General features: G+C 44.6%; 2 protein-coding genes across 3 annotated transcripts in view; one reads left to right on the forward strand and one right to left on the reverse strand.

Annotated features, from left to right (window-relative positions):
• The first annotated feature begins 1,411 nt into the window (after nt 1-1,411).
• farsb (phenylalanyl-tRNA synthetase subunit beta) lies at nt 1,412-12,351 on the forward strand. 2 transcript variants are annotated; one of them, XM_068585713.1, is made up of 18 exons: nt 1,412-1,537; nt 1,955-2,010; nt 2,161-2,315; nt 2,412-2,484; nt 2,584-2,699; nt 3,251-3,401; nt 3,497-3,605; nt 4,279-4,349; nt 4,444-4,505; nt 4,793-4,844; nt 5,094-5,155; nt 5,290-5,497; nt 5,596-5,676; nt 6,159-6,251; nt 6,614-6,731; nt 6,976-7,128; nt 10,735-10,882; nt 11,168-12,351. In XM_068585713.1, exons 1-18 carry the CDS (start codon nt 1,480-1,482, stop codon nt 11,577-11,579), a joined length of 2,178 nt encoding a protein of 725 aa, XP_068441814.1. In that variant the 5' UTR covers nt 1,412-1,479; the 3' UTR covers nt 11,580-12,351. The 2 variants fall into 2 exon arrangements, with proteins under 2 accessions (XP_068441814.1, XP_068441815.1); XM_068585714.1 differs by lacking the exon at nt 11,168-12,351 and having other exon boundaries at nt 10,735-11,150.
• The window catches only part of sgpp2 (sphingosine-1-phosphate phosphatase 2), a 12,456-nt gene continuing 4,111 nt past the window's right edge, over nt 12,111-20,455 (reverse strand). The window contains exons 3-5 of the mRNA XM_068585715.1: nt 16,305-16,484; nt 14,191-14,280; nt 12,111-12,809 (exon numbers count right to left, since the gene is read on the reverse strand). Coding sequence (XP_068441816.1) covers nt 12,258-12,809; nt 14,191-14,280; nt 16,305-16,484 — 822 coding nt within the window. The 3' untranslated portion in view covers nt 12,111-12,257. The remainder of the gene's footprint in view (nt 12,810-14,190; nt 14,281-16,304; nt 16,485-20,455) is intronic.

A 20,455-nucleotide genomic window follows, 5' to 3' on the forward strand; every position in this document is an offset into this window, starting at 1 on the left:
TATAAAGATGTTATGTTTTACCGTGTTGCGCAACAATCTGCTCTCACATCTTGAATAAACTACCTTGACACCGTTTGTATCTTTTTATGCATTCAGCCTCTTTTACCTGATTCTTTGTTGGCGTTCTTCCACTAAAATCCTTGAGAGCGCGGCCTGCAGGCAGCTTCAGGACGCGCAGGATAAGAGCAATATGTTTTTATACCTCCATACTTCAAGGCCTTCACCATGAAACTCTCCACTGAGATTTCTCTCCTGCGGCTCACTAACAGCATTTGAATGCACCTCGACTCTGATTCAGCCCACTGAGCTCCTCTGTTAGTCAGAGTGAGTCATGCATGCGGCGGTGGAACAAGTACATCCAGATCACTATCAGTAAAAGTATTCATTGTGCAGTAGAAATGTACCCTGTCAATGTTTTCCATGATGTTTCTGGATTATTATTCAGCTGCGTTAATGTATATATTGCATTTTACTGCTGTAGATGTTTGTTTCACTCCTTCTTGAACTGTTGGCCATGTTTAATTTTCAGTAAAGTGTTATTATGTCATATTACATAAAATCATGATGTGTTTGTATGCTGTTATCTGCTTTGTGATGAAGCTGATCCAAGAGGGGTTTTAAACTGTTTATTTTGTTTAAATAAACAGGAGAATCTTCTCAACCCAGAGGGAACACTTCATCCTCCAGTTATATAAACATGTAGACATCTGGAAATACATAAGTAAAGCTGTCAAACCAGGTAAAAAAAAAAAAGTAGTATAACGTTGCATAAGAGGTAAATACTCAAGTAAAGTACCTTGAATTTGTAGTACTTGAGTAAATATACCTTGGTACATTCCACTGCCTGTATGTGATGTCACTGATATTTTTCCTGATGTTCCTCTATATACCGATAACTTTTCTCAAAAGAAATATGAAAAAATATGTACGTGTAAGACTATATTATATAACAATGCAACAACAAATATATAGATACATAAGATTATCATTATATTTTTTTTTTTAAGAAAAGGATATTTTTTTGAACCTATTTTAGTTCAGAAGCAAATTATCAATATTAATTCTGAAACGATATATATATTTATAAGATTAGATAACAATGCAACAACAAATAGATACATATAATTATATATATATATATATATATTTTTAAGGAAACATATTATTCACCCTATTTTAGTTCAGATTCAAATTCTGAATGTTCATTCAGAATTATACAACTATATTAGATATCAATGCAACAACAAATAAATAAATAAAGTTTACATGAGTTACATTAATGAGTTCACTGTCTCCCTTAATACAGCATGTAAAATAAGTCATGGGAGACAAGATGCTTCATTTTAGATGTAATTAATTATAATTAATTGTACATCGTAAACATTTTTAACTGCATTTCTCTCAGGCGCCGCGTCAGACAGCTACAGCCCGGCCGGTGGGGTCCTTCCGCGCTGCTTCTGAGGAGCATTAGCAGCAAACATGCCGACTGTCGGAGTCAAAAGGGATCTTCTCTTCAAAGCTTTGGGCAGAACATACAGTGAGTCGTGTTAACAACACATTCAAGTAGTGAACAACACCGTCTGTTCGGTTTTTAAAAAACTTCAATGTGTCTTTAAAAGACCGAGAAAGTCAGAATCAAAGTCGGAAATCACGAGCTAGCAAAGCAGCAACTGCTGCGCGTGAACGGCTAATTTTACGAAATTAAAGTTATCTGGCTTTAATTAAACCGTCTCAAATGAGACACACTTTGTTTTTATGAGAGCATTTTAGCCGAATAATGCATTTTAATATGAACATATGTCTCCTCCATAATGAGAAAGTGGGCTCCGCTAGCCGTCAGATGTCAACGTGATTGCATCATTCTCCCTGTCATTTAATATACAGCTAACTCAAGTAGTTTGTTGTTGTTGTTGTTGTTGTTTTAGTCGTAATCAATGTTTGTTTCTTCCTTTAGCCGATGTGGAGTTTGACGAGCTGTGCTTTGAATTCGGGCTGGAGCTGGATGAAATTGTGAGTGAAAGCAACATAAATAATTAAATAGATAATTAAAAGTGAATTAATCTACACACACACCTGTGTTTGTGCTTTTGTGTCAAAAAAAGACAAACAACCTCCATTGATCCACAACTTTGTAACCGGTGAACTTTATTCTGACTCCAGACCTCGGAGAAGGAGATAATCAGCCGTGAGCAGGGCGACTCCAAGGCGTCGGGGGCGTCCGACGTCATCCTGTACAAGATCGACGTGCCGGCGAACCGCTACGACCTGTTGTGTCTGGAGGGGCTGGTCCGTGGGCTGCAGGTCTTCAAGAACAAGTGAGAAGCCACCGCGAAGCTCGTGCCCTGATGCCGAGCTGCTGCCGCATTACAGATGCAGTGCGTTCATACTGAGGGATTGTGTTTGTGTCGCAGGTTGGAGGCGCCTCGTTACAGACGGGTCGGCCCGGTCAGCGGGGAGCCCCAGAAGCTGATTATTACCAAGGAGGTGAGTGGTGGCATTCACGGTTCACCAACGGCAAACGAGCAAGTTTATGGCCATGAATGTGCGTCTTATTACGCGTTCATTATGATTGTGTGTGTGCAGACGGCGGCGGTGCGACCGCACGCCGTGGCGGCGGTGTTGAGGAACATCACCTTCACACAAGAGCGCTACGACAGCTTCATCGAGCTGCAAGACAAACTGCACCAGAACGTCTGCAGGTCAGATTAATACAACAACACAACTGAAGGACACGTGGTTATTAGCACTCGTAATAATCCCCAAGTTCAACCCGTGTATATCGCCTCCGTACTGTCACACCTGTGTCGTACGACCTGAACAACCTGAATTAGTTTCCAGCACTTTGCTTTGAACGATCCAGAGGAAGCACTGAACAGGTGCTACCGCGTCCTGGGGATTTTTGATTTAATTTAAAATGTTCTCGGCCACATAAAGATGTTTTTTTAATTTACATTTTTTCAATGGAATTTCACCGATGAGTTCATTTCTGAGATGTGCAAGCTTGAAGGATATAATATCTGCATTTTCTATGGCTGTATTTTCTTGGGGGGAGGGTGGGGGGGGGGGGGGGTAAAGTAAATATGTTACGAGTGTCTTTTGAAGAAACCAAAAGGGATTTATTTAGCGTTATTTTATGCCACAGAACCCCGTTGCTCACACCGTGGCAGACAACACAATGATTGTCCTTTTTTTATCGTAGTTGTTGTGAAGAAAACACTCCCTTTTTTTTTTTTTTACCACGCTGGTGCAGGAAGAGGAGCCTGGTGGCCATCGGGACTCACGACCTGGACACCGTCTCTGGTCCTTTCACGTACACGGCCAAACCCCCGGCAGACATCCGCTTCAAACCGCTGAACCAGACCAAAGAGTTCACCGCCACGCAGCTCATGAGCCTCTACAAGGTGAAGGCCGGCGGCGAGAGAGACGAGGAGCAGTTTGTCCATCGGAGCGCCACTAAAACTCCCCCGCTCGCGTGTTTTTTTATGTCTCAAAACAGACGGACAGCCACCTGAAGCATTTCCTTCACATTATCGAAGACAAGCCCGCGTACCCCGTCATCTACGACAGCAACGGGGTCGTCCTGTCCATGCCGCCCATCATCAACGGTGAGTACGGCCTCTGTGTCTGCTGTCCTGGCTCCTCAGCGGTGGAACGAGCTCCTCATTGACATGAGAAAGTCTCTACAGGGTTCAAACAGTCATGGAAAACCTGGGAAAGTGTAGTAAGTCATATAAATGTGTTCATGACGTTCATTCACGCTGAGTTTGAAATAATGAATCTGCTTTTAAAAGAAAGAGACTCAAAATATCAGCAGCATACATACAGGCATCTATAGAAATGTTTATTCTTTTAATCAAACTATTGTCTCTCATTCATTTGAGTCATTTAAGGTTTACTGTATGCTTTGAATCTTCATTGTTAGTTTAAATACTACATTTTATCACTTTGTACTGTTTACACACACGTTTCACACAATGTTTGATCATGGAAATGTGGTTAAAGGTCATGAAAACTTGGTTAAAAGTCGTGGAAATGTGGTTGAAAGTCATGAAAACTTGGTTAAAAGTTGTGGAAATGTGGTTAAAAGTCATGAAAACTTGGTTAAAAGTCGTGGAAATGTGGCTATAAGTTGTGGAAATTTGGTTTAAAGCCAAGGAAAAGTTATAGAAATTTGGTTAAAGTAAATATGAACTTTCAAATTCCAAGACAATAAAACGCCTCATAACATATGATTCAACCGGTTCTTCTGATATTCAAACATCTTTTTTGTCTCCCCAGGTGACCATTCAAAGATCTCGCTAAAGACGAAGAACGTCTTCGTGGAGTGCACGGCCACGGACCTCACCAAGGTACCACCGAGAAGCCCGTCCATGTGCTCGTTCTGTCAGGAGGAACCGGCTTTAACTCGTCCTCCTCTTCTTCTCCTCCTCTTGCTCCCTCCAGGCCAAGATCGTGCTGGACATGATGGTCACCATGTTCAGCGAGTACTGCTCGCAGCCGTTCACGTGAGTGGAGACATTTTGGGCTTTTTGCTGTGAAACGTGTTGATGTGCTTTTTTTGGTCACGGGAGATGTTTTTTTTTTTTGTGCGATATTTCTTTTCATCTTCCAACAACATTGGCTCAGCATTAACCAACTCTAATTACTTAAAACCTTCAGGTTTTGTGTCCTATATACAAGATACCGGTTTATTTGCTTCATAATGAGTGATGGAAATATGCCCAAATCTATCATAAAACCTCCAAAGAAGAGTATAAGAGTGTTACAGTGAGGGTGACATGTTCTTTTTCAGGGTGGAGGAGGCTGAGGTGGTGTACCCGGACGGCAAGACCTGCAAATACCCAGTAATGTATTCACTACGATGGATGGATGGATCCTAAATACCCAGTAATGGGAGCTAAAAAATAGTTATTAAAGTAGCTAGCATTAGCGCCAAAAGAAAATGGCTGAAATACCCTCGTTGGCGTCGGCGGCAGCGTTTGGTTCCTCTGAGCAGCGTTGGAAATGAATTACAATATTTTTCACTTTTTTTTTTCATGATCTGAATAAAAGTTTGCCTCCTGATCCTCTTGCTGTCCCGTTGGTACTTCTAGGAGCTGGCTTACAGGAAGGAGAAGCTGTCCAGCGGGTTCATCAACCGAAAAGTTGGCATCAAGTGAGTCTTTTACAGCTCCTCTGTGTGATGGACAAGTAGAAGATATAACTAAAAAAACAAGACATTTTCCATCTCGAGGTCCAACTTTTTCTAAATGTCTGTTATTTACTCATAAAGTGTATTTCCCCCGGCAGCGAGTCGACCGAGAGCATCGCCCGGCTGCTGACCAAGATGTGCCTGCGCTCCGAGGTCACGGGCGCCGGCGACGAGATCGAGGTGGAGATCCCGCCCACGCGCTCCGACGTCATCCACGCCTGCGACATCATGGAGGACGCCGCCATGGCCTACGGGTTCAACAACATCCCGTACACCACGCCGGGCACCTACACCATCGCCAACCAGGTGTGTGTGAGAGCAAATACCATTGCATCTTATCCATCACGGCGCGTGTGTGTGTGTGTGTGTGTGTGTTCTCATGTGTTTTCTCTGCACGTTCACAGTTCCCGCTGAATAAACTGACAGAGCTGCTCAGACAGGACCTGGCAGCTGCTGGATTCACGGAGGCGCTCACCTTTGCCCTCGTAAGAAGACGACGACGCACATGTTTTTTTGAGGGGGGAAGAATAACACAGTGTTCCTCCTTTTTTAGAAATTAAAAAAAGATGAATTCATAAGCAGAAAATCTCATTTTTTTGTGCCATATTTCGCCATATGTGAGCAGTAGCTTACGGCGGCTAATGTAAGCTAACTTTGAGAAACCTCCGCTCCAGTTGTGACCGTTGCATTGCTGTAAGTTAAATGCTCAACATTTGGCATCCCATAATCGATCAGTGAAGATGTCTCGGAGCCCCGCCCCCCTTCCTTTCTCTCTCTCTCAATTCAATTCAAAAAGCTTTATTGGCATGAAGGTAAAAAGACAGTATTTAACAAATGAAAATTTGTTAAAAGAGAAGAAATCGTTTTGTTTCTTGACACCATAAAAATATTAATAATCTCTCTCTCTCTCTCTCTCTCTCTCTCTCTCTCCCCTTCTCTCTCTCTCTCTCTTTTTCTCTCTCTCTAGTGTTCTAAAGAAGATATCGCCGACAAGCTCGGAAAGAAAATTTCAGAGACCCGGGCGATTCACATTGCCAACCCCAAGACGGCAGAGTTCCAGGTAAAGAAGAATAATATTTCATTCTTCAGCAGCTTTGTCTGAACCAGGAGGATAAATGGATGCATTCATACATTTTTAGAGCCATTTTTAAACCTACACCTCATCAAATTGGTTTTAAAATAACAAAACCAAATGCATCTGAATGAAAAAAGGTCATGAAATCACTGGACGGAGTTTTAGAAATGCGGAAAAGCTCTTAACGATCGTGCAACGAAGTATCTGGCAAACTCTTGTGAGTTGTTGCTGTTGTTTCTCCAGAAGGGGGCGCCCCTCTCTCTCTCTCTCTCTCTCTCTCTCTCTCTCTCTCTCTCTCTCTTAAATACTACGTCTCTCCAGCTTCACCTCCCGTTTGTGACCACCAGGTGGCGCGCACCACCTTGCTGCCAGGCCTGCTGAAGACCATAGCGGCCAACCGGAAGATGCCGCTTCCCCTCAAACTGTTTGAGATGTCCGACGTGGTGCTGAAGGACGAGACCAAAGGTTAATAACTTGAGTACCCAGCTTTCAGTCTGTTGAAACTCAGATACCAGGAGGGAACCATTTTCAGTCAAAGAGCTCTCGATACATTTCTCTGTAAATATAATAAAATAAACCCCAAAAGGCGTCTGGGGCGGCGATCAGAAGGGGATCGCCGCCCATGAGCGAGATGAAACCTCAGTATTGACTTTATTTTCGCGAGTAGCTCGGTTCCCACTGTTCCTTTTCTCCTCTTCCCACCCACCAGACGTCGGCGCGAGGAACGTCCGGCGTTTCTGCGCCGCGTACTACAACAAGAGCCCCGGCTTCGAGGTGATCCACGGCCTGCTGGACCGCACCATGCAGCTGCTGGCGGTGACGCCGGCCCGCGGGGACGGCTACCACATCCAGGCCGCCGACGGTAAGACGCTCCAGGGGGGACAGGCAACTATTTACTGCAGGCAAAATGTATTTATTTTAGTTTTCTTTGTTTGTTTTTATTTATTTTATTCATTTAATTAAATATTGATGAGCAAACACAATATTTAAATTTTTAATTTATTTTTCTTTAAAACATATTTTATTTAATATTTGTGAGTAGGCACAATATTATTATTTTTAATTTATTTTTCTTTAAAAAATATTTTATTTAATATTGGTGAGTAGGCACAATATTATTATTTTTATTATTTTTATTTTTTTTAATTTAATATTGTGAATAGACACAATATTTATTTTGTTTTTATTTATTTAAATGTATATGATTTATTTACATTGTTTTCTTTTCATTTATTCATTTATTGAAATGTTATATTATTAGTATTATTATTATTTAATTTATTGTATTCATATTTATATTTACAATATGATACACAAGAATCAAAGATCAAGTATTTAATTTGTTTTGTGTATGTGTTGATCAAGTTACAATAATAAAGAAGTAAATAACAGGAAAGTAAAGCAAACAAAGTAAAAATAAAATATATATTTTTTGAGTGTCATCACATATAATCTATAATCTAACTTCATATAATCTAGAAATCTATAATCTAACTTCCCTCCTGGTGTCTCGTGGTGAGATGTTGCAACCAGCACTCCCAGTCTGTGAGACCAGTGACATCACTGAGCTGTGTTCTCTAAGCGTCTGTTCGCTCCACCAAGATGAGAACATGAGAACATCAGGAACATGAGAACATCAGGAACATGAGAACATCAGAACATCAGAACGTCAGAACATGAGAACATCAGGAACATCAGAACGTCAGAACATCAGAACGTCAGAACATGAGAACATCAGGAACATGAGAACGTTAGAACATCAGAACATCAGAACGTCAGAACATCAGGACAGTTTGACTTCAGGGTCCAAAGCGCCGCGTCAGCGTCTCATAAACGTGCTTCTTTGATTCCCGACGTCCCAGAGAGACTCTCATGCTGCAGCTTGAGTTCTGTCTCCATCGCTCGGTCCTTCCTCTCTCCATCCTTTCTCTCTCCCTCTCTCTCTCCATCCTTTCTACCTCTCTCTCCCTCTCTCTCTCCATCCTTTCTACCTCTCTCTCTCGTTCCACTTGCCTTTAACACTCTCAAGGTCACGCTGCAGGATGTCTACTGTGTCGACCGTTCAGACTGCAAATCAATGAGCTCAAGTATCAGTGCAGGAGGGAGGAAGGGAGGAAGGGAGGAGGGAGGGAGGCAGGAGGAGGGGGTGGAGGGAGAGGAGGATCGAGGGAGGGTGTGGAGGAGATGGAGGGAGGGAGGAGGTGGAAGAAGAGAGGGAGGTGGAGGAGAGGAAGGGATGGAAGGAAGGAAGAAGAGGGAGGAGGCTGGCGATGAGAGGAAGTGGAGGAAGGTTTGGGAGGAAGGAAGAGATGAAGGGAGGAGGAGGAGGAGGATGAAGAAGAAGAGGAGGAGGGAGAGAGAGGAGGAGGAGAAGAGGAAGGAAGGAATAAAATGAGACTAGAGAGGGTGGCGGTGAAGAGAGAGAGGGAGTCACGTCACCCTCTGCAGTGCTGAGCGGCGGGCCCGAGACACCCATGGGTGCTGCTCGGACCGTCCGGCTGACAGCTCACCCTTCAAAGGCTTCTCACTAATGCAGGAACTCTTTCCATCGCTCCTCTCTTTCCTCCCGTCAGGCGCCATTATCTCCTCCTCCTCCTCCTCCTCTTCCTCACACACATGTCAGCGTGTCCTTAACCCCATTACGAGGTCGTGACCTCGTCTGAGAGCTCACCTGACACACACACACACACACACACACACACACACCCTGAGGATGCTCTCCCAGCACTCCCAGTACAAGGAGACAAGGGAATACATGTCAACCGAGTTACCTCCACTCAGCGAAGAGGAGGAAGAGGAGGAAGAGGAGGAAACCACTTAAGAGACAGACGCCCTTGTTTCACTTAACAACTGTGTCCAATGCAAAGGTCTCTCTCTCTCTCTCTCTCTCTCTCTCTCTCTCTCTCTCTCTCTCTCTCTCTCTCTCTCTCTCTCTCTCTCTCTCGCTCGTCATGGTCGCTCCTCTTCCTTTCTTGGCGTGACCTTCAGTGAGTTTGAAGGTCACGGTCGATGCGCCTGCAGACGAGATGGAAAACGTTTTGCTGGTTGAGAGAAACGGAGACGTTGCTTATTTTTATTTATTATTATTATTTTTTTATTTTTTTATTTATCTTTTAATTAATTCATTTGTTTTGTTTATTTAAATGTAGTTATTTTGTTGATTTAAATGAAAGTTAATTTATACAATTTTTTTTCAAATTACATTTTAAGTAAACAAAGAAATATATTTTACATTTTTTACGATCTTTACCTGACCCCCCCCCCCCACCCCGCCTCTGGCTCAAGATATATATATATATATATATATATATATATATATATATATATATATATATATATATGTATATATATATATATATATATATGTATGTGTGTGTATATGTATGTATATATATTTTTTTATTATTATTTTTATTTCTTTATATATATTTTTTTTATTTATATATATATTTTTATTTATATATATATATAATGGCATCCTACACACACACACACACACACACACACACACACACACACACACACACACACACACACACACACACGTGGAGGTCCAGTGTGACTCGTCAGCCTTCGTCCATTGTGATGAGTGAACATCTACAGCAGTGGGCTGTTGGAGCCCATTAGCAAGGCAGCGTGGGAGGAAGCAGTGCACCATGGGAGAATGCCATGTCTCTGTGTGTGTGTGGGTGGGGCTGTTGTCTTGGTAACCCCCCCCCCCCTCTCTCCATATTTGGTGAAATCTCCAACAAGTCCGTCAGTCAGTGGGTTTTTATTTCTAAAGAAAGGGATTCTCTCGCTTTTGGCGAGCGCTGTCTCGGCTTTGAAAGTGTGTGTGTCTGTGTTTTCATAATCCATCTGGACTGGAGTGACCTTCACTCCTAACACACACACACACACACACACACACACACACACACACACACACACACACACTGGACCTCCAGACCTGAATAGCGGACGAACATAAAGAGAAACACAAGGAAGCAGAAGAGAGGCGTCGTGATAAATAAAAACGCCCCTCGAGCTCAACGCGTCCTTTATTCTCAAAAGGGACGATCAACGTGTAGAAAAAGGTGCTCGTGTCGCTAACTACGCATCAAACAGATGGCATGCTGGGTAGTTAAATAGTTTACAATACAATCTGGTGGAGGAGATGATTGTGTGTTGTTTTTTTTTTAAAGGATGCGACTAAAAGAAGCAGCCATGTGCGGCGGCTAAAATGCCTTTTTAACCAATAATATCTATCCATCAATGTGTGTGTGTGGCCACGTACCCCCGCGGATCACTCTTAAGCCCCGCCCACTTTATCTTAGCGGTCCAATGAAATGCGAATGATTTTAAATCCACCTTGTGCCGCGACTCGGCTCACACCGAGGGGGATAAACTCGCAGCGTAGAAGCTAATTTTAGCATGATGCTTCATTTGAAGTTCTTCATTTGATCTTTTTCTCTCTCTCTCTCCTCAGACTCCTCCTTCTTCCCCGGTCGCTGCGCGGAGATCTTCGTCCGCGGGCAGAGCGTCGGGCGCCTCGGGGTGCTGCACCCGGACGTCGTCGGCCGCTTCGAGCTGACCATGCCCTGCTCGGCCCTGGAGATGGACATCGAGCCCTTCCTGTGATTTCACCTTCCTTTTTTAAAAAAAAAAGCTAAACTCTCACATGCACGGCGGTTTGAAAGTGTTGCATGACGTGCACGGAGAGATCAATCGATGCAGCATCCCCGTTGTGTTTTTATACATCAGTAACGAGGCTGAAGGAGAATTAAAGAATGAGCAGAGCGTTGTGTTGTGACGTGAGTGTTGTGTTTGTACGCGCATGCCTCTCTGTGTGCCGTGGCGGGCTTTCAGCGCACGCCGGTCCCGTGACTCATCGCCGCCTTGTTGCCTTTCGGTTCTTCCAGTGGCCACACGGCAGAAACGCCGCTCTCGCACGACGTCCCCGCGCAGGAAGTCGCGGCGCGGCGCGAGTCCCCGGCGTCCTCCCGCCCGTCCTCCACGCGCACCGTGTTCGGGGACGTGAGCGCGCCGGCCGGCCTCGCGGCGCTGGACGCCTTCCTGGCGGACCGGAGCTACGTGGAGGGCTTCGCGGCGTCGCGGGCGGACGCGGCGGTGTTCGACGCCCTGCCCTCGGCCCCCGCGCCCGCCCTCCGCCACCTGGCGCGCTGGTACAAGCACATCCAGTCCTTCCGGGGGGAGAGAGACGGCCTGCCGGCGGCGAAGGGTCGCTTCGTCCTCAACGACATTGACGACGGCTCGGACGACGAGGCCGAGCGGCTCAAGGGGCGGCGGCTCGCCGCCTTCAACAACATCTGAAGGTCTCCCGCCGCCGCTAAAGACGTCCCGCGATAAAACTCCACCTTCAACCGAGGAAACGGAGCCCCCTCGCTTTGTTAACGCGTCCAATAAAGCCGCTCTAACTTTGGACTTCCGGCTCGGAGTCTCTTTTTAGTTTAGGGGTCATGTTTTTATGTAAGTAACCGCTCGCTCACAGACTTCCTCTCTCGCGGCCAGATGACAAGCCGTCCCTTCAAAGCGTAGCCCGACGGGCGCCGCCGCCGCAGCAAATACAGGTTTAACTCTTTCACCGCCGAGCAGACGAGCTGGTTCTGGAGGGTGGAGGAGGAAGGAGGGAGGGTGGAGTTTCAGCTGAACTGGTTTTGCTACGTCTGCATGCCGGGTGGGATCCTCCCTTCTGGTGTCGCAGCCTTTCTTTATTCACAGTGCCGTTAGAGTTTATAACACACAAACTAGAGGTTTCTGTCCACGAGGCTTCTTTTTTATGTATAAAATATCCACAAATACACACACGGATACGCACAAAGTGTGTACTCAACATTGAGCCAGTGAATGCTGAACGCATGCGTTGTAAAGACCAGGAGAAGTTTCAAAACAGTGTCAGAATGTCCTTAAAAAAAAATTTAATTTACATTTTTCAGTCGTTCTCACTTGTGTGAACACGTTAAGACATGAAATAAACACACGTGACGGAGTTCACAGGATCCCGAGCAGAGCGAAGACTCTGCTGACCACCATGGAGTTCACGAGCCCGACCGCCGTGTACGTGACGAACTTGTACGGCACCTCGATCTCCCGCCGCCTCCTGGCGCGCTCGGCGTCGCGCTCCGGCACGCGGTACCACGCCCGCAGCGCCCGCAGGCTCAGCGTCTTGGCCGCCTGCCGGGTCGCCAGCAGCGCCGCCGCGCCCACCAGGAAGCGGGCGGCGCCGGCGGCCAGCGCGCCGGCCGTGGGCGCGCTCAACGCCACGGGCAGCCGCGCGAGCGGCGGCTCGAAGGTCCGCCCCAGCCGCTCGTTGGCCCAGTAGCCCACCGAGGAGCCGGCCGCCGCCCCCAGGATGGTGGTGGTGTCGCCCCGCGTGGTGCTGCGGCCGTCCGGCGCCGGGTACGTGTAGCTGAGCAGCAGCGGCAGCGAGAGCGCCGCCACGGGCGAGACGGGGCTGGTGAGCTGGAGCCGGTCGAAGGCCTCCCAGTACGGGAAGGTGAGGAAGAGGATGGAGGCGGAGATGAGCGCGCCGCACAGCACGTCCTGAAGGCGGGAAACAAAATGTTCTGTTCAACAAAACGGTTCAACATCCGTGCTGTTTTAAACAATAAAATAAAGAACATTTAAATCGCTCCATCAGACAGAAACTATTCACTTTAGTTCAAACAATGCAGATAAAGTTCCATCTGTGCAAAAAAAAAAACATTTGGCGAGAAATGACCTGTTTTGCACTGGATATGTTTTCAACATAACATATGCATAATCTATGGAAGCCCATTTCCGCCACACCAAAAAAAAAATTAAGACCAAAAAAAAAAAAATCTCCTTTTTTTCATTGACTTGAAAAAAGGCAACAAAAAAAACAACCCTGTTTCATTCCAGGAGAGAAATGAAAGTCCACACATATATTGAATGAATTGTTTACTTTAAAGTAGCCATCAACAGGCTTCCAGCTGGTTGACATTACCAAGTTGTCTTTTGATAAATAACAAGAGCACTTGAATAAAAAACATTGCTTGTAATGTTACATTAAAATAATACGTGAATTGAAACAAGATTGGACTATTTTGTGACTTGTACTTGTTTTGTTGTACAAACAATACATGTTTACATTTAAATGAAGGTATTGCAAAACCAAAGTGATGAAATAATTTATTGCTTAGATGTTTTTTTTATTTTTGTCAACGAAAAGAAAAAAAAAAAGTCAATTTTTTTTTCTTGGTCCTAATTTTTTTAATTTTTTTTGGTCCTATTTTTTTTTCTTTACTTTTTGAATTTTTTTTTAATCATATTTTTTTAGGTCCTATTTTTTTCCGTAATTTTTTACTATTTTTTTTTTTTGGTCCTTTTTTTTCTGTCCTAATTTTTTTTAAATTTTTTTTTTTGGGGCCTGTTTTTTTTTGTGGCGGGAATGGGCTTCCATACAAATCTTTAATAATTAATAAAAAAATGTTCAGAATCTGCATCAGCGCCCCGCCTGCAATACCTCCGAAAGAAAGAAAGCAGATTTCCCAAAAATGTTCTATATTTTGTATATTTAAAAGAACAAAAAATACTAATGATCCTCATGAATCAGTATTTTCAGCCCTGATGGATCAACATGAACATAAAGAACATGACATCTTAAAAACTATCAACTTTAAAATCTTTACTGTGCAGATCAGACGGTTTAACCACTGAATTATGAAGTGTGTGTGTGTGTGTGTGTGTGTGTGTGTGTGTGTGTGTGTGTGTTCGTTCTCAATCATGCGTTTCCGTAGATGATGGTGCCCGGGATTTTTGTTTGGTCTTTTAGGAACATTTATTGTGTGTGTGTGTGTGTGTGTGTAGCCGTGTGAGTGTGTAGGAGAGCGTCTCAGTGTATGCGAGTGTGTCTGTCCATCTCCCTGTGTGTGTGTGTGTGTGTGTGTGTGTGTGCGCTCACCAAAACCGAGTGCATGCCGGTGTAGAGGCGACTCAGACACACCAGAGACGACAGCGTCAGTGCGATCAGCAGACCCACCTCGAACTGGAACTGGGACACAGACACACACGCACGCACACACACACACACACACACGCACACACACACAGTTACATCACTAAGCTAAATCATAAATCTGTGAAAGGGAGAAACACATTCATTATTCGGTAATTCATTTTTTTCCCCGTGAGCTGGTGATCGTCGTCTCCTCCTCCGTCTGTCTCTCCATCCTCTCCTCCACCTCCAGCAGCAGGTTTGTGTTGTCCTCCCTCCCTCCCTCCCTCCCTCCCTCCCTCCCTCCCTCTCTTCCCTCCATTTCAATAACAGAGAGAAGAGAGGCCTTGTGTATTCATCCACCTCCCCTCCTGTGCTCCCCTCCCTCCCTCCTTTTCTTTCTCTTTTCCTGTCTTCTGCAGCTGGAAGCCTTTTCACTGCTAGTTCATGAAGAGAGGGGTTTTTTCTCCCCCCTCCTCCCTCCCCTCCTCCCCTCAATGGCCACAAAGGACTCGGGGGACAGGAGGGAGGTCACTCTGTGATTGACTGTCGTGACCTCTGACCTGCTGCCGGCTGCCCCGAGGCCTCGTGGCCTCGCTGCTCATCTACAGCTGTGTGCGAGCAACTTTTTCCTCTTTTCCAGGGAGGAGGAGGGGGGGGGGGGCTGCAGGAATCTCGCCGCTCTGCTACTGTACACGAGGGGGGAGGTCGTTTCTCTGACCTCGAGAACGGGGGAGGGAGGAAGGAGGGAAGGGGGGAGACGAAGGAGAATAGCGAGGGAACGGCCCGCCGAGGCCGTAAAACTTTAGAGTTCATTAAAAACCTCCAGCGCGTGATTAAGACCACTGAGGGGTTTATTGACTTTGCGGTAGAGTGGGAGACATAAAGGGAGGGAGGGAGCGAGGGAGGGAGGGAGGGAAGGAGGGAGGAGACGTGGACTGACAGTCATTGACTCGGTCGAGTCCATCAGAGGGCCGAACGGCGGCCCGGGTGTGGCGGACGGTGACTGATGGTGACTGCTGGTCCCGCCCCCTCCCGGCCCATTGTTTCCAACAAGCGCTGTGACGGACAGCAGGGGGCGGAGGGGAAGGGGGCGGGCTCCCGGCGAGCTGGCCAATAGGATCGCTCGGATCGACTGGAGTTAGCACCGATGCTCGCTGCCTTCCGCTAACATGGAGGTTCATTTAATGAGACGTCCCGTGTCGGAGCGGCTTTTTCTTCGTCTACTTAAAATGACTAAATACATAATTAAACTAAATTGTCACTTTTTGCTGTATTGCGTTTAAGATTTGTCATTTTTACACATTGGTTTTACACTAAAACCCCAAAAAATGGTTTTCTTGGCTTCAAACCTCAACAAGTAGCTTCATAGTTCGTTTATTTGTTTAGTTTTGTCTCAATTTCAACGTCAAACATCAATTAAATCAGATAATTAAACTAATATGAATAAAATAAAAATATACATATACACGTTTTGGCATTGATGTCACTTTCAACTGCACGTCATAGACGTGTTACCATGAAATATATATATATATATATATATATATATATATATATATATATATATATATATATATGTATATATGTGTGTATATATATGTGTATATATATATGTATATATATATATGTATATACACACACACACACATATATATATATATATATATACATATATATACACACACATATATATATATACATATACACATATATATACACATATATATGTGTATATATATATGTGTATACATCAATATATATATATATATACACATGTATGTATATATATATATATATATATATATATATATATACATATATATATACATATATATATATATATACATATATATATATATATATATATATATATATATATATATATATATATATATATATATATATATATATATATACATATATACACACACACACATACATACATACATACATACACACACACACACACACACACACACACACACACACACACACACACACACACACACACAGTCCACCATGTGAGGACCCACAATGCAACAGACCTGTGGACAGACGTCACGTTTCGCTCCGCTCACCTGAATCCTGGACGGCGCGCTCAGCAGCACCGTGAAGGAGATGGCGGTGGCGGCCATGGCGTGGGTGGAGGGCAGCCCGTACTCGGCGTCCACGCGCGGCTCCAGCTTGACCACAGGGGGCGACAGAGGGCGGGGCAGCTTCAGCACGTCCTTCATCACCTGGCCCACGTACATCACCAACTGAGAGGAAGAAGAGAGAGAGAGGAGTCTTTTATCTTCAGACGGCGATATTATTTTCATACTAATGTTATGTATGTGACTCAATATGTTTTCTGTTTTTTAATCAATTTCGTGGTTTTTGTTTGCATGTTTTTTGTTTGCCGTAAGCAATATGTATCTTTGAGATAAGGTGCTTTTATTTTGAAGGCGCCAATCGAAAGCAACGGTCTATACGGTGAATTTGGTATACAAATTAGATAAATAAACAATATTAGCACTCCCCCGAAGAGGCACGAGCTTAGTTTCAGTTGGAATAAATGTAATAAATGTAATAAATGTGTGTTTTAAGGTCTTGGCTATTAATGCTAGAGGAGGAAGCTAACAATTAGCATTTTTGTTGTGCCTTACACAGCTCTTACGTTGGTTTTAGAATAAATAAAACACATTTTAAATCATCTGTCAGGGGGGTACGGTACAGGAAACATTCCCTGAATTGATAATAAAATATAGATTTTTTTAAAATGCTTTAAAAATGAATCCATACTTTGCTGTTTAAATATTACTTTACTTCAGGTTTCATTCAGCTTTGTTGTGTTTTTATTTGAAAAAAGGTGAATACTTGAAACATTTTAGATAATATTGTTGGTTTTATGTATTAATCCTCTGTACCTGACATGAATAAGTCGCCTTATTAAACGGCAGAAGGGACAATAAGACCTGCAGTCTGCAGGAAATAGAGACGGAGGAGGATGATAAAATAATGAGTAGAGGAAGCGAAAGATCCCGATGCGGCTCTGCTCTAAAACTTACCACACGGTCCTATAAATAAGTAATCACTGTTCCCACTCCCAAAAAAAGACACATACGAGTGGAGCCCGAGCCGCGCTGCAAAGTGCAGACGCTCAGAAACCAAATCTATCCAGAAACTGAGAGTTGAAGAAGAGGCAGCTTCTGCTGACGCGGCGTCTTCAGCTGGCGGGGGTCAGACAGAGGGCTGCTGCCAGAATGACACACTGCGAAAGGTGTGTGTGTGTGTAGGTATTGGTGAGTGTGTGTAGGTATCAGTGTGTGTGTGTGTGTGTCCAAATGTGCAGCCTATTCTCTTTCATGAGCTCCCCAGCGGCCCCGCGCCGGCTCCAGGTTTATTTAAAGCTCTCTGCCTTGTATATATTTAATGAACGGCTGCCTTAGCGGAGGAGCAGAGGAGGGCGAGCGAGAGACGCTAATGTGTGTGTTTAAGGGAGAGAGAGAGAGCTTGTTATTACCGTCGCCGCTGACACTGTAAATCAGGAACACGCTTGTTGCCATGGCAAATGAGCAAGGCACACACGGGCGAGGATGGAGAGGATGGAGCACACTGAACAGGGGGAAGAAATACGTTACTCTCTCTCTCTTTTTTCCACCAAACAGAGCGGAGGGCCGAGGTTTTAAGAACAAATCTCTGCAGGAATCTGCTTCACGATCAAGATATTTTGGGGGCGATGAAGCCGGCGTTTCAGTTCTTCGCGAAAGACGGGTTCTGCGGCGTTTTTCGATCGACGCCATCTTGGTTTACGGGCCGCTGGCTCGTCGCCATTGATCCGCCAGTCCCCAAAAGAAAATCTTCCCATTGGAAAATGAACGCACATTGCTCAGAAAATACAACCCGTCCCTGCAACAAAGAGTTAGCACGCGGCTAATTACTGCGCGGAATGACATCGTCAATGATTTCTTTTACTGCTGAAGCTAAAGGCATGCTGCACTCTCCTCTGCTTCCCATTGGCTATAGCGCTTACATTCATTGGGTCGGTGGGGTTTCAGGCGTTTTGGTCGACGCCATCTTGGATTACGGGCCGGTGGCTCTTTGCGACCGACGAACCGACGGAAGTGACCGTGTCTGGTATGCGGTTGAGTGACGTAGCGACGCCGTATAGCCGTCAAATCACCCTAAAGCGTCCCCTGCTTTATGGTCTGTTTGACTCTAAATGACCATCATTTACTAAATGAACATCACGCTGTGTAGAAGAAGACTTGAAACTAGAGCTTGAGACATAAACTCATGTTTACAATGTTTACTGAGGGAATAAATCAATGCTCGTGGTTCTTCTACACACTCAGACTTCTTTATGCGACCGGAGGAGTCGACCCCCTGCCGGTCAGCAGAAAAGGAAGTGAGTTTTAGGACGCTTCCTCATCGGCGTCATGCTCTTCCACAGCACACCAGGAGGAGGCATGTTCTTTACGGGCCTGGCTTTTGTGCGCCTGCACAGCGGCACGTCTTCCCCACAGGTCGCTGTGGCTCTTTGTGGAAAGGCGATCGTCGCTCTCTTAACTCGTTAAAACCCACAGATTTGCATTTGTACATTATGGTTTGTGTGCAGATTAAACAAACAGAGAAGCGATGAGTAGTGAGCTTTAGAAGCTACGGTGCTTTTATTTTGAAGGCAAACGGAGTATAGTGCGCAGTTTAATGTCTAAAGCTACGGTCTATACGGTCTATTCTTAATACAAATTACAAAATAAATAGTATTAGCACTCCCCCAAGAGGTACAAGGTTAGCTTAAGTTGGAATAAAGGGAATAGTTGTAATAACTGAGTTTAATGTAGTTAGCATAAGTGCTGGTATGTATGTTTGCTATTAATGCTAAAGGAAAAAGCTAACAATGATCTTTTTTTTGCCTTACACAGCACACATAGAGCACACAGTACGCTGTGGCTCTTTGGGGAAAAGCACTCCCAGTTAACTCCCAGTTTGTGTGCAGATTAACCAAACACAAAGAAGCGTTACGTAGCGAGCTTTAGAAGCTACTGCTAGCATAGCATTGGGATTTATAGGTAGGATAGAGTGGGGCTGCAGCCGAATAGTCAAAAAACAAGGTTGGAATAGAAATAACAGAAAGAATATGAAAGTCGGGTTAAAGCCGCTACTTGGTGGTTGTTACCGTTAGCTACCCGCTGTAGCCAGCTAGCTACTGCGTGCATAGTCTTCCAGCAGGTTTAACGGATCTCTTTCAAAGTTATGCTAACGGCTATTTACACGATCTACTTTTTTTTTTGTCGGTCGTGATCGTTCGTTCTCGCAAACGACCGAATGAAACGTCACTTTAAATGTTGCCGCCGCAAGGGATTGTGGGTCGGCATTATCTCCTTTCCTTTCGTGACGGCAGGTCCAGTGGTTCCTATGCTAATGGAGCTAAGTGAGGAAGCATTGACGCTGCTTTCCTTTGCGTTTAGAGAATTCGAATCATGGCGGCCATTTATGTACTTAATGTATTTCACTCAGTTATGACGGACTATTCGACCGCAGCCTCAGTCTCCCTCTTGTGCTAAGCTAAGCTAATAGCTTGCAGTCTCTAGCTCTATGTAGCGTCCACAGAAGTATAAAGGAAATATTTTTCGATGGTTGGGGAAGAAGAACGCTCAATAAACGCTAAAAAGAGAGAGAATGAGATTAAAACCGACTAAAAATCATGTTTTTTTTACCAAACGCTAAATGGTTATTTACCCATCTCTCCTGGTCCTTTTCGTACGTGTATTTATTATAAAGTTTATTAATATTATTGTAAATCTTTGCATCTGCACGGGCAGAAGAACCGGCACCACAGAGACAATAAACAGAGGAGCCGATGGCTCGTCTGACCCCATCACTCACACAACAAGCCACGCTGTGTGCCTCCGCACAAGGAATCTGCCTCCCAGTTCAAGTGCTCGCATGATATGATACCCTCACACACACACATATACACACACACACACATGCACACACACACACCATCAACACAAACATTACATTCAACTGGCTCATGAGCCGGCGTCTCATTGGCGTCTTTGTACGAGTCACATCAAACGGACTGACCCAGGGACAGTCTGGTCACATTAAGGGAAGAGTTAAAGACAGGTCAAGACACACACACACACACACACACACACACACACACACAGACACACACACAGAAAGAGAGAGTTGTGCTTGAGTGTGTGTTTCTTCCTGAATAAGTGGATTGATCGAGGTC

The sequence above is a fragment of the Clinocottus analis genome, unplaced genomic scaffold (assembly GCF_023055335.1).
Source record: "Clinocottus analis isolate CAN_PGR_092001 unplaced genomic scaffold, fCliAna1.0.p SCAF_2, whole genome shotgun sequence".
Taxonomy (NCBI): Eukaryota; Metazoa; Chordata; class Actinopteri; order Perciformes; family Cottidae; genus Clinocottus; species Clinocottus analis.